The sequence below is a fragment of the Trachurus japonicus genome, chromosome 24, assembly GCF_045865225.1.
Source record: "Trachurus japonicus isolate A0001 chromosome 24, Traja_1.0".
In the NCBI taxonomy this organism is placed as follows: domain Eukaryota; kingdom Metazoa; phylum Chordata; class Actinopteri; order Carangiformes; family Carangidae; genus Trachurus; species Trachurus japonicus.
This window is the reverse complement of record NC_140930.1, coordinates 29,555,820-29,569,311: the sequence shown is the minus strand read 5'-3', so window position 1 is coordinate 29,569,311 and position 13,492 is coordinate 29,555,820. Positions and strand designations below refer to the sequence as shown.

The 13,492-nt window shown below is 42.7% G+C and overlaps 1 protein-coding gene across 11 annotated transcripts in view; it reads left to right on the top strand.

Moving 5' to 3' along the window:
• cdc42bpab (CDC42 binding protein kinase alpha (DMPK-like) b) overlaps positions 1 to 13,492 on the top strand; it is a 90,745-nt gene that overhangs the window by 32,284 nt on the left and 44,969 nt on the right. For all 11 annotated transcript variants that reach the window (XM_085770786.1, XM_085770788.1, XM_085770780.1 and 8 more), the window contains exons 2-5: positions 1,963 to 2,054; positions 8,130 to 8,213; positions 9,961 to 10,056; positions 11,796 to 11,944. In XM_085770786.1, the coding sequence (XP_085626912.1) occupies positions 1,963 to 2,054; positions 8,130 to 8,213; positions 9,961 to 10,056; positions 11,796 to 11,944 (421 nt within the window). The remainder of the gene's footprint in view (positions 1 to 1,962; positions 2,055 to 8,129; positions 8,214 to 9,960; positions 10,057 to 11,795; positions 11,945 to 13,492) is intronic.

Genomic DNA, 13,492 nt, shown 5'->3' with positions numbered 1-13,492 from the left:
GCATGTCAATGCAGTGTTTGGGTTCTGCTACAAGACATTTCAGCTGCAAAGTCGCTAATGCAGCCGCAACTGAGCATTTTTGATTTGAAAATGCAGTTTCAAAGCTGGAGTCTGAAAAAGTTGGATTCAGTTTTTCAGCACCCAGTCAGGTTTAATACGTCAGAATCCCTAGCAACCAATCCCGATGATTTATTTTTTGCATCTCATTTGTTGTTCACTGTGATGGTGACACATCTACTTACAGCTAGATGTTGAATAACAGTGTCATTGGTTGATGTGGCTGAGAGGCATTATTGCTGCCTTGAATGTGGCCACTGAGTTACCGAGCAACCCGGTGGCGGTGGGCAGGTGTAAATCATGATGCATTTGCATCCTCATGAATATTTGTAGAACCTGGATTTTTCAATGAGGGAGAAATAGTAGATGTGTTTTTAGCCTCTTTGAGAGTTTTTTTTAACCAACTTTTTTGTGGGAAAGCAATTTTAATCCAAAAATAGTCATAGCAGAGCATCTTTACACATTTTAAAATGCCTGTTAAGGGGGACTTTAAATTCAAGATTTTAGGTATTTTGCCAGCCAGCCATCTGTGCCACAGACTCCCCTTCTGTTTGTATGTGATACATTATTTCTTGCAATGACTCCTCTTGTGCCTGAAGCTTGATATCCACCCTGAACAGAGCTGATCAAGAGGTTAAATGTTTCAGATGTATTTCAGCTCTAACTAGTCTGCATGGAAATAAAAGAAGGGACTAATCATTTCCCCCTCTGTAGGTGTTTCCCCCGTCGTACTGAGTGTGATAGCTGCGTTGCCTGTGTGTCTTTTGGTCTGTAGTAATGTGTGCCAAGACATGGCACACCGTACTGGCCCCTATTTTCCCCCTGCCCTGTGGTTCTAGCAGGCCAGGCCAGCTGTTATAGGACTCAGGAGAGGCTGTGAGAGAGATTGAGAGTGAGACTGACCTGGTTGTTTTATGAAAACCGGCGTTTCCCTGTTTTAGTGTCCTTTTCCTTGACACCAGAGGCTCTGTAAAGTCATGGTAACCAGATGAGTTGAGCTTGATGTTTGGCCAGTGAGGGATTGCAGATGGGCCAAGAGTGTCAGCTTGGCTGGTGGTCAGCTCCCACACACACACACACACACACACACACACACACACACACACACACACACACACACACACACACACACACACACACACACACACACACACACACACACACACACGTCACACACACACACGTTGCTGACATTTGTGTAGAAAGTGAAGATAGTGTCTTTTGTTAACCAAAAGAGCCTCTGAATGCTCAAGTCAAACGTTGATGTGTATTTGTATGTGAATGCTTGCTTGTCTGTATGCTAATGATGCTAAACAGTGCTAATCTTTCTGGTAAAAAGCCCCTAAAACACCACTTACATGTGCTTACATTAAAAAAACAACAACTATTTTATATGTCTCTGCCTTATCTGGAGATCAGTGTATCAGTGTAACCAATATGCTGACCTTGGTGAACTTGCAACCAATCCAGGTTATCCTTGGCATGCTGGGTTCATGTAAACCAGGAAGTGGTTGAATAGCTCCCCACAAATGAGGGAAATGCTGACTTTGTCAGCCATAGATGGAATCTGTGAAGCTTTGTGAGAGAACGCTGGCGACCCTTGCTGATCCCTCCCAAGTCCTTTTTTCCACCAGGAACCATAACTGCAGGGGTAACAATAGCTAGCTTTATCATTCAGGCTCCCTGTGTCCGGTGTCATGTGCTATAGAGGTCCAGGTGGTCACCTACACTTTGATAACATTCATTTAGAACAGCATGGCAGCCTTCTATTGTGGGATGTGGCTTTTTCCCCCTAAAGACTAACAAGAGTCTTCCATTATATTAAAAAAAGAGAAGAAAAAAAGTATTTTAAATTATATATTATATTTTTAACTAACCCAACTTCTGTCCTCTTCCTCTCCACAGCCAAACCCTTCACGTCCAAAGTGAAGCAGATGCGCCTTCATAAAGAAGACTTTGAAATTCTAAAGGTGATTGGACGAGGAGCCTTCGGAGAGGTAATATAACTTATGTTTTAACACTCAACCTAACCATACTGTAATCTAGTACCATGCACACACAGAACCTGCAATTTGCCTCCCACACCTTTTTTTTTTTTTAGTTTATACAAGAAACAGGGGTTGTAGGTAGTTTGGGGCATTTTCTCAAAGTTGCATCATCAGCAGTGTATGTTTTTTGTCCAATCAACGCTATGACACCAGATATCTCCAAATCTTCCCTGAGGCAAAGATTTTGCGGTATGATCCAGGGACATTTCCCACCGGTGAAAAGCTGTTCCCTTCTACCCTTATGCCTTCATACCTGAGTAAAAGGCAAGAGTGTTGTTGCGTTTAATAGTGGATTACTTTCTGCTGCATTCCAGCAGCAGTGCGTAGTATTGGGTCTGCCACACAAGCATGACTCTACTTGCAGGTAGAGCAAAACTTTTTAAAAGTCTTCTTTCTCACTTTACCCACGAAAAGAAAACAAATTAGAGCGTCAGTGAAACTACCACTGTGGGTTTATCTGTTTTTGTTTGTTTTAGTTTGGCTTTTATATGTGCCTATAGGGAGGCCCAGATCCATTTGTCACTGGGTTTCAGGTAATGATGTCAAAGCTGGGGAATGTTGGAGGGACAGGTACTGTGGTCCTCAGCCAAGAGACTCTTATATAATGTGAAGTGTCCTGCAAAAGAAACCTCCTATCCTCAAGCTGACAGTCATCAGCAATTCTTTTGACAACAGATTTACAAGGCCTTAACAATGAGTTGAAGATTTTGAGCAGCGATACACATCTGCTCAGACAAGTTAGTGAAGTCTTAAAACGCTGACAGGTGGAGAGACGGAGAGAAGGCAGGAACGTGATAGACTGATGGATGGAGGCTGGACACACCTGGCAGCAAGTAGCAACAACCACAACACACTAACGCGCTCATGTGAACCGCTCCAAACACTGCTGGTATAAGCCTGTGTGAGTCATGGGAGTCCGTGTGTGTGTGTGTTTTAGGCTTGTTGTCAGCGTCGTGGTGTGTTTGTGTGACCCATGAATGGTAATACCTTGTGGTAACATTCCAGCGCCCGCTCCGTCAGCCAGCTGCGCTCGTACGACGTTTATATGACGGAAAAATCAAATTAGCTGGAGAAACACGATTGTCCCATGGCTCCAGTTTTTAATCACCTGATGGAGTCATACTTGTAGCTTTGTGTTGTGATGCGGATGTTACAGCAACAGTGCAGTGAATAGAAAAATGGAATAGCAATGTAGCAGAATATAAAAATAACTTGCTAGGTTTAGGATTAGTGGTTAAATTGTGCAGAAGATTAGATTACATATACTCACCACTTGCAGATTAGCCCTTTTATTTACACTCGTTGTTGACTACATAATTAAAGGTTATTTGCTTTGTTTGTATCATCTCTTTCCCCTCGTCAGGATTAATCAGTTTGAAACAGGATTTACTGAAACTGGAAGATGATTTTCATGTGGTGCATGTGGAAGTACAGACAGGATCAATACAAAATAGTTAATAATCTAAAATCCAATTTAAAAACTGTGTGAGCTCCTCCATCTGGCTTTGTTAAATATGCACAGGAGGCACAGTGGTGCAGCGCTTAGCTCACCGTTGGAGGGTTTTGGGTTTGAACCTGCTGGACTTTGTGTGTTCTGTGAAACCTGTGTGGCTTCCCCATGTTCTCTGGCTTCCTCCCACAACCCAGAGCCAAACCATTACCTGTGAATGGCTGTTAGTCTGTATCCTAGCCCTGTGACAGACTGGTGACCTGTCAGTGGTGCCCAATGTCAACTTGGATAGAATCCAGTTACCCATGACTATAAAATGGTCAACGGTCAAAATGGCACGATTCTCAGCTTTTCTTTATGGCATCACAAAGTTAGGCAGTCCCACTATCCTCCAGGTGTATGACAGTTAGAACAGTCATCTGACCTAATGTCAGACCTAGCAAACACATAAAATGTGTATTTTGGGATGGCCTCACGAAACTTTGTGAGAGTACGATTTTTCATTGTAACTTTAGAGTCTCGGTTTTGGGAGCAGAGAGCGACAGAGTTAAACAGAGATGGAGGCAGCAGACGGAGACAGAGGCAGAGACGGGCCCAGATGGGCAGAACGCAGACACAGGAAAACAAAGTAAAGAAAAAATAGTTGAGAGTCACAAAGGGAGGTGAGAGAGCCTGAGTGCAGGATGTTTTGATTTCATCCTCCCATTGTCAGCAGCAGGCAGAGAAACGGCGCGGGTGCGTGACGTTGTGGAGTTCATCTGATGAATGGAGCAGTGTGTGCTGGCCTGCTGCCTGTGAGAATGCGTCCATTAGGACTCAGTGCTCTTCACCAACACAAACAGGCCCGATGGCGGAGCTCAGCAGATACGCCTGATGCAAACAATGCCAGGGTCAGAGGTTTTGTTTCCAGTGGCAGACTTCGCTGTAGATGTTTCTCATTGTGGCAACTGTTGAGTTTCTCTGGAGTCACTCACCATCATACATTATTAGACTACTGCTGTTGCATTGGGTCACCAGTCAGCTGCCACATGCCTGCAAATGTGTCCTTGGCTGTGAAAGGCTTGAGCAACTTTCAACTAGGGCTGTCACAATCATGATATTTTAGTTGACAATTAGTTGCCATACAAATAATTTTGATTAACGATTTAATTGTCTTTAACTGATCATTTGAAATAGTATAAGCCTATACATAGTTTGATAACACACATACAACTTATGAAGAAGAGCCATTTATTCGCATTAAACATTGGGACATATAAATAAAAATTGCATTTGTGATTGCAACCAAATCCCAAATGTGGTCATTGAATATTAGAAATGAAGCGCCTTGAGATAAAGAGTTTGTGGCGCTCCACGCGTGTCATTAAACCATAAGCAGAAGAAAGGGGCACAATGTGATGATGTCATTAAAAGAGGACCATTCAAACCTCAAGGGTAAATATAATCATAGAAGGCTGAAAATCACAGGACATGTTCGTTCTGATGATACAAGTCAGCAGTGTAAAACTCAAGCATTAGTGACCCTCCTTTCATATTAAAAAGTGCTGTGGTTTATTTCATGCCTGTTCTTACTGGATAAAAACATTTTTAAAGGCACAGCTGATGCTTTCTGCTAACAAGTCTTCTTCAGTAGCAGTACAAACAAAAAAAAACAGCTAGAAAACTTCCTTCAATGCATGGGAGTTGTGAATTAAACTCTGCTTAGTCTTTGTGGCCTGTATAGTTGACATCAGGTCCAAGAGGGGAGGACAAGATTAAGGAAGGAACAGTAGAGAGAAGAAAGGAGAGATGGAGAAGAGGACAAAAACAGCCAAGCCTCGCCAAGAACAGTGTGCTCCCCCCCTCACCCTCCTCTCTTCCTCCTCCATTCTCCCTCTCCTCTGGTGAGGGATCACTCGGGGAAATCCAAACACTGCAGGAATGTTATCATTGTATTGCATTAGCAGCATTCCCCAGCTCATTTAATAGACTACAGACCCCTCTGTTGCATAGGGCGCCTGTGTTTGTTTCACTACTCATCTGTGTGCGCACAGTGCACTTAGAAATTCCTGTCCGTCTGTTTACTTGTGTGCATTTTCTGCGTTTTTCTTTTCTTTTTTTTGTGGTGCGTTTTTAACAATTTAATGATCTTGTTTGTGCATATTTTCCGTGTGCCATTAACCATTGAAGTGCACATAAAACCTGGACATTTCCTTCGCGGATTAGTCGAATATCATAAACTATTAAAGAGTCTGAAGGAGATCAACCCAGACATATATTTTGCATGAACATGGGCTTGGGCTGGCAGCTCTCTGTGGTTTGTCACGGCAGCTTGTGTGTGTAGCTCCTTTTTTGGCAAAATGTGGAGCTGGAGCGGAGGAAGTTTATCATTGTTATGTTCAGCAATTATCAGTGAAGGGAAAGTTGGCAGTTGTTATGTTGTTAATACAGTACAAGAGGAACACAATGGAGGAGTGTGAACTAAAAAGACTAGGCAGCAGAACTAGTAGCTTTTTGAAGTCCTTAGCTTTGCTTACTCATTGGTTGGTTTAGTTGTGGCGTATGTTCACTGTGTGGGATTGTAGTGGAGCAGCTGGACAGTGCTGTGCCTTATCAACCAGTGCTAAGAAGTGATGAATCAGTCTGATTTAAACCACGTATACAATTAATTTCCATTACTTTAAGTCAGATGTTCTGCCCATATTAAATGTATACAAGTGTATAAGTGAACATACACATACATATGAAGTATGAGTTGTGTCTCATGACAACTCTGCAGATCATTTTAGACCATGAACCTACACAAAAAGTTAACAAATTGGTTTTCTGTCGTTGACGTTGATTCGATAATGAATGTGACGATGATCATCATTCTTCTGTGATCAATTGGCAACATCTTTCCACACCATCACATCTGCACATGACTGTCCTTCCAATATAATCTAGCACTCTGACAAATCACTGAGTGATTAGAGATTTTTTCTCTCTCAAGAAGCGGACTGTTCTCGTAGGAAGCATGAATCACATTTAAGTGTCCAGCTGCGTGAAGCTGCTGTGTTTTGTGTCTGTGTATGTGTGGAGGGTGTGTGGCTCTGGATCCAGGTGGTGTGCGTCTGCTGGCCTTTTAGGTCAGCATTTTAGTATCTCTGGTTACTTCCTTTCCCCGCTATCCCTTCACCCCCCCTCTCCTTCCTTCTGTCTCATTTCCTCTTTCTCCCTCCTCTCTCCACTCCCTTTTCATCCCTTCCTTATTCCCACCAAACCCATCCTGTTTCATCTTGAAATGTATATTTCTCCCTTTTTCATTTGCTACTCCTTTTCCTTTTCCATATAAACCATTCTCTCACAAAAATTGACTTCATGATGTTTGCTCCGTTGTTTGTTTCCTCCTGGTTTATCCTTTGAATCTGATGGCTTGCCTTCATCTACTTCTCATTAGACCATTAATGATGAATAGATAGTGTCATAATTGAGACAATGTTCCTTATTGTTGTATTGTTCTTAAAGAGATAGTTCACCCAAAATTCAAATTTCACTCATTATCTACTCACCCTCATGTCGACTAAGGGCTGGGAGAAGTTTCAGAGTCCTCCGTTCCTTTTCTGAGTTACAGGGGGGCTCGGCGCAGCACTGTATGTCCATATGACGGTAGCAAACGGAGCTCACTTTTCTTCGTCCAAAAAGACACACCAAAAAAACATCCAAATACCTCCATACTGCTCGTCTGTAATGCCCCTCTTGTATTGAAGCCCCAACATGAGAAATTGTTCCGAAAAAAAAAAAAAAAAAAAGTCTATGTTTTAAGCTTGTTTGTAACGGAAGCTCCCAGCACTGCTCTTCCTGGTCCGTCCAAATCTTGCGCGATTTGCATTGACACCCAGTTCACGGCTCCGCAAATTGCTTGAGATTCCGTCAGAGCAACACTGGGAGCTTCTGCTACAAAAAAGCTTAAAACATTATACTTGTTTAATTTTTTTCGGAACAATTTCTCATGTTGGGGCTTCAATACAAGAGGGACATTACAGACAAGCACTATGGAGGTATTTGGATGTGTTTTGGTGTGTCTTTGGATGAAGAAAAGTGAGCTCCGTTCGCAACCGTCATATGGACATGCAGTGCTGCACCGAGCCCCTGTAACTCAGAGAAGGCACGGAGGACTCTGAAACTTCTCCCAGCCCTTAGTCGACATGAGGGTGAGTAGATAATGAGTGAAATTTGAATTTTGGGTGAACTATCCCTTTAATGAGGCTTCTTCGAAAAAATAAAATTATGGTTTAAACTTTATCACAGGTTGAAAGATTATATAAATGATAGATTGTCTTAGCTCCTTTCCCCCACACATCTGTCTGAATTGAATCATTATTGTTTGTGGAACTATTATTGAAATATGGAAATCTGATCACACATGAATTATCACAGTGCACAGTTTGTCCTTTTCCTTTTCCTGTGGCCTGAAAAGCTGCAATATTAAATCTGATTGGTATTTTCCTATTTGTCTTGTTTCTAACATGCTTCACATTCTTCGACCGGCTTCGCTGTCACACAAATGATTAAAACAGCTTTTTAACACGGCAACTTGTCGTTCTTTCGTGCAGGTTGCAGTCGTAAAAGTGAAAAACACTGACAAGGTCTTCGCCATGAAGATTCTCAACAAGTGGGAGATGCTGAAGCGAGCTGAGGTGAGTTTCTCTCTCTGATTTTTACAAATGACCATGAGGTTTACGGGATACAGACACTGGGCCAGCAATGCAGTGTAACTGGAGAGATATGTAAAGTAAATAATCTTATAAGGATAGATGATTTATCTAAAAAAAAAAAAAAAAAGCATCTGCTGTCATGTGAACGCACAACCCTTGATTATCCACCTTCATATCAGGCTTTCGTTGATAGATGTTTGCAGAACATGTCGCTGCCTGCGCGGCGTGAGCTGTTGATGCATGTTTTTCTCATCGACCTCTTCCTGACGGTCTGACATTCCTGTTGGTCCCCTGGGTCTTCAATCTTCATGCCTCATACGTCATCGGCCAGAACTAGTCCCTGCTGTATGTGTGCAAATGCCTGGACATGGGAAACAGCGGAGAGCAACAGATGTACTGTAGACAGTTACACTACAAGCGTGTAACTGCAGTTGTAGACAGGGAACATCAAAGGAGCGGGGAAAGAATTTACACGTCGTTCGCAGTAACGCATCTCTTTCTTTCCTTGGAAAATGTGTAATCAGATTCCTTCTCCATCTCAGTCTGGGTTCTTGAACCAGTCAGTTTCTGTTTCAGTCAGCACATTTGGACTGACAGAGCAGTGAGAGATGTAGGGTGCGTTGGAGACGAAACACATTTTTCTGTCCATGCATGTGGTTAACTATTACAAAATGACCTGTTCAGCAGTGGAAATTTTGGTTTCAGTTAAAAGTTTTTGATTTTGAACTGATTTATTTTGGATATGAAGTTCCACTGCTAATGATTGTATTTCCTTTTTATGGCCGAGTGCAGCTGAAGACGTAATGTTATGGGGTTGTGTGTCTCTCTGTTCGTCCGGAGATCCCATTCTTGTGATTATGAGATTACAGGAACGCCTTGAGGGAATTTAATCAAATTTGGCACAAATGTCCTCTTGGATGACCTGCGTAGACTTTGGTGGTCAGAGATCACTGGGGTCACTTGTTAGGACATACTGTATGGCCATAACTCATTGTGCACATGAGCCTGGACAGACATTGGACATATACTGTTCAATGGAGACATACAGCTGTGAGGCTGCATCTCTAGCTGATAGTAACGTTGTAGTTCTAATCCAGTTTTCATGTCCTGCGTCTTCAATATGCAGATGCTTGTCTAAGTAGTTAGAGCGAGTCGGTACACGACTTCATGAAGCCAGGCTTCTCTTCTGTAGCAAAACTCCAGCAGGTTCTCTTTGATGAAGACGTCATGTTGGAGAAGTCAGGTTACTGCAGGCTCCACGCTGAACTGTCTTTGAGCCGAGACACCGAATCCCTGTGAATTCAAAGCATGTGGCTCGGCAGAAAGGTCCTGACCTTTGACCTTCCTAATGCGCTGGGCCGGAGGTGTCAAATAGTTTTATACCGCAGATACACGCACCGCAGAATGTTGGATCAGGGTCGTATAAGAGGATCAACCTGCTTCTCTTGTTCTTGGGTTAAGTAACAGAAGTTAAGCTAATTAAATAACGGTAAATGTGATTTCATGAGAGAACAGTTTGCCCAGAAAACGTAGGTGAAAAATCATCTGTGCTAGAAGCTGAAGTGGTGTGGGCGTGACGTGGTTTATGAATATGGATAACTGGCGCCGATGCTTGGCACATTCTAACTTGAACAACAGAAACAGTCATTCTCTTGTACCGTTGTCTGTGTCTGTGTATGTGATATGTAACTTTTGTTAAGTGTAATGTTTACTGTGTCTTTTTGTTTAGACGGCGTGTTTTCGGGAGGAACGTGACGTGTTGGTGAATGGAGATGGCCTGTGGATTACCACCCTGCACTACGCCTTCCAGGATGACAATAACTTGGTAATTGAAGAGTCTCTTAATTCTTCTTTCTTGTGTAGGAATTTACTAGGATGATGAGATGACTTTTATATTTTAAATTTATTTTCTTCAATTTATTTTCATCTTCTTTTGTTTTGATTCATATATTATCTAATTTTTAAAAGGCTTTGTTACAACAAGGGGTAGACTACATAAGTTTGCTTGTTTCTTCATTCAGGAGTTGCAGTTTTTTGTATTAAACCCTTTTTGTTTTCTTTTTTCAATGAATGAATCAAATAAATAAACTAACTAAATATGTGTGTATCCATTAACAGTCATCCTGCACTGTACAGAATGGTTCTTTTCCTAAATTTACTGTAGCCTTTATCAGCTGTATCAGACGCCCCACCTTCATACACTTCGGCACATTCAAATTATGGTACTTTCCAAAGCAGCACACACAGTTTTCTTGTGCGTAGCTTCAGCTGCCACTTTCACCATCTCACACTCTGTTCATATTTAGAATACAGTAGCTCTTGTGCACGATGCCTGGTGACCTGCCAGGCACTGACCAGCACATGCAGTTCTCACCGCAAAAGCACAACATGACTCAGAATTGTAGGAAATCGGGCAGCAGAAGTTTAAAATGGCCAAAAAAACATTTACATAAAAGACCCAAAAGAAGGAGTTAGGAGCTTCCTCACTTCCAGCGGCTGCTGGAGGCGGTCGTCCTCTCTCTAACCTGACTGTCTGCCCTCTCTGTGTGACCCTGAGCACAAATGCCAGGACTGCTTGTCATTCCTTTTCCCACATTCTCACAACAAATGCTTCACCCTGGACACTCCCCAAGGCTTTAAAAATATACACCGCTGCCCGTCTAGCCGTCTATTTTTAGGAAAACCCTCAAAAGTTAAGAAGCATTTAGACTCTTGCTGCCTCAGTGCCCCTCAGTAATAATGATACTGTGAGAAAAAAGGGAGAGGGGAGAGAGTGGAGGGTGGGGGAGAGGACGGAATATTTTTGACTTTCTTGTGTAATTAGCCTGTTTATTTTTCAACATTAATGATCTCACAAGTTCTCACTGTTTTCCTTTTATTTCTTTTGCTTGTGATATCTGCTAATGTCGCTGAAAGATATGTAAATAAATGCCAAATAATAATTTACAATACAATTAGTTTTCTATGCAAAGTCACACATACTCACACAGCCCTTCATGTGTTCTAGCCTGAGCTTCTCTGGTCTTTGTTCTGGTGGCCAGTCTAGTAGCATGTGCATGTTAGTGTGTGCTTGTCCCTCCTCTTCATCCATTGGTCCTCTCCACGATTCAAACAGAAAGGAGGCACCGCCCACATGACTGTGGTCAGGTGAAAGAAAGTAACTGTCCAGAATATTCTCCCCTCAGCCAAATAATAATAACTTTATTTATATAGCACCTTTCAAAAACGAGTTACACGGTGCTATACAACAGAAATAAAAACATATCAGGTAGAATAGCCTGACAACAACATAATAAAACTACCAAATATTATAAAATAAAATAAATATGCCTCCGACAAAGAAAGATAAGGCCGGGCGGAGGTATCAGCTGAAAATCCCAGTCGATTGGTGGACCTTCAAAACATTTGAAAACTTTTTACTGTCTGTGTCACTTATTCACTCAGTCCATGTGGAGAAGTCCATGGCTGACTTTCTGTCCCTGTCTTTCTTCTGCAAATGTTGCTATTGCTAGCTAGCTGACTGCCAGCCATGACTGTTAACCGTCTGTCTCTGTGTGTCTCTAGTACCTGGTCATGGACTACTATGTGGGTGGCGACCTGCTGACTCTGCTCAGTAAGTTTGAGGACCGACTGCCAGAAGACATGGCCAAGTTCTACCTGGCTGAGATGGTGCTGGCCATCGACTCTGTTCACCAGCTACACTACGTCCACAGGTCAGGAGCAGAAAGTGTGTGTGTGTGTGTGTGTGTGTGTGTGTGTGTTTTGTATTGAAAAGTGTCTAATTATTTTCTGAGAAGCAGATTGAGCAACAACTCCTGATGATGGATGCTCAGTGTATTTACATTATTCCTGCTGTGTGGGCAATTTTCCAGCTGTGGGGAGCCACTGCAGCTAAATGAAAATAAATGAAAACGGCGGAGTGTGTATATGTGTGTGTGTGTGTGTGTGTGTGTGCACAGGTTTGTCTTCAGTCATCACCGACGCTGGTCGATACTACCGACTAATTATAAGCTTTATTAGTTTGCTTTTCTGGGTGTGTAATTATTTCGCTCTAGAAAATTGACATTTGAGGTTAGGTGTGTATGAATGTGTGTGAGAGACAGGATTTAAGTGCTTTAGAAAATAACTGTTGTAGTCTTGTGTAATGTTTTTATGTAGCCGTCAAGTCAGCAGTTGTTGTTCAATTCACGTTCATGTCACCGTCCAGTTTCCAGGTTCAGACACTTCACCCACTTTCTTACAGTCGTCTGGATTAAAAACAAGCCAACCACTTAAAAGAGCAGTGGCAGGCTGCAGTTTGGTCAATCTTTTCCTCTCTGGTTGTAGATGTCAGAATAATTTTGAAACACTGAGAAAATAACCACAGGAGCAGCAAAGAAAGCCGTGCCAGACAGGAAGTAGTTCTATCGGCCTGTTGGCATAATCAAAATGTCATTTTAGTTACAGCAGGATGAAAAGATGGCAGGAAAGATGAGAAGTAAAGAAAGTGAGGTGAGGTCAATAAAAAAAAAAAGGAGTTAGATTAAATGGATACTTCACCCAAAATCGATAATTCACCAATTTTCTACTCACAGTCATGCCAAGGAAGGGTTTGGAGAACTTTTGGAGTTATCAAAACGCTTTACAACAAGGCTAACCCAACCCTAACTCCAAAAGAGTTTTGATGACTCTGAAAGTTCTCCAAACCCTTCCTTGGCAAGACGGTGAGTAGACAATTGGTGAATTATCGATTTTGGGTGAAGTATCCCTTTAAGGACAGGAGGAGACGGCTGGTGGGACAACATGTTGGGTGTGCCTGAAGCTGTCAGATGGAAAGAGAAACACTAACCGACGACAACAGAGTTATAGAGAGATGTAGGTATAAGTGTATAAGTAGAGAAAGCGAGTGAGTAAGAAGAGAGTGGGGAGCCACTAATTGCATGGTGTTATCTGGGGGGGGCCGTGGGTGGGGGTTGGCAGCGGCAGCGAGGAGACGGAGGAGTGGAGAGAAAAGGAAAAAAGGACAGGGAGGAGGGGACAGCGCTCTTTTCTCTTTTAAGTCCCCTCGTGGATGCTTTGGTACAGTAATGATGGGGTATGGGAGGTGCGTGGGTGGGGGTGTGGTGCTGTTACCCCCCCCACCCCCACCCCCACTTCCCCCGTGTACCAACCCCCCAAAGTCCTCTTTTGCTCTCACTTAACACACACACACACACACACACACACACACACACACACACACACACACACACACACACACTCGTGGGAGCTTTGTCCGCCTG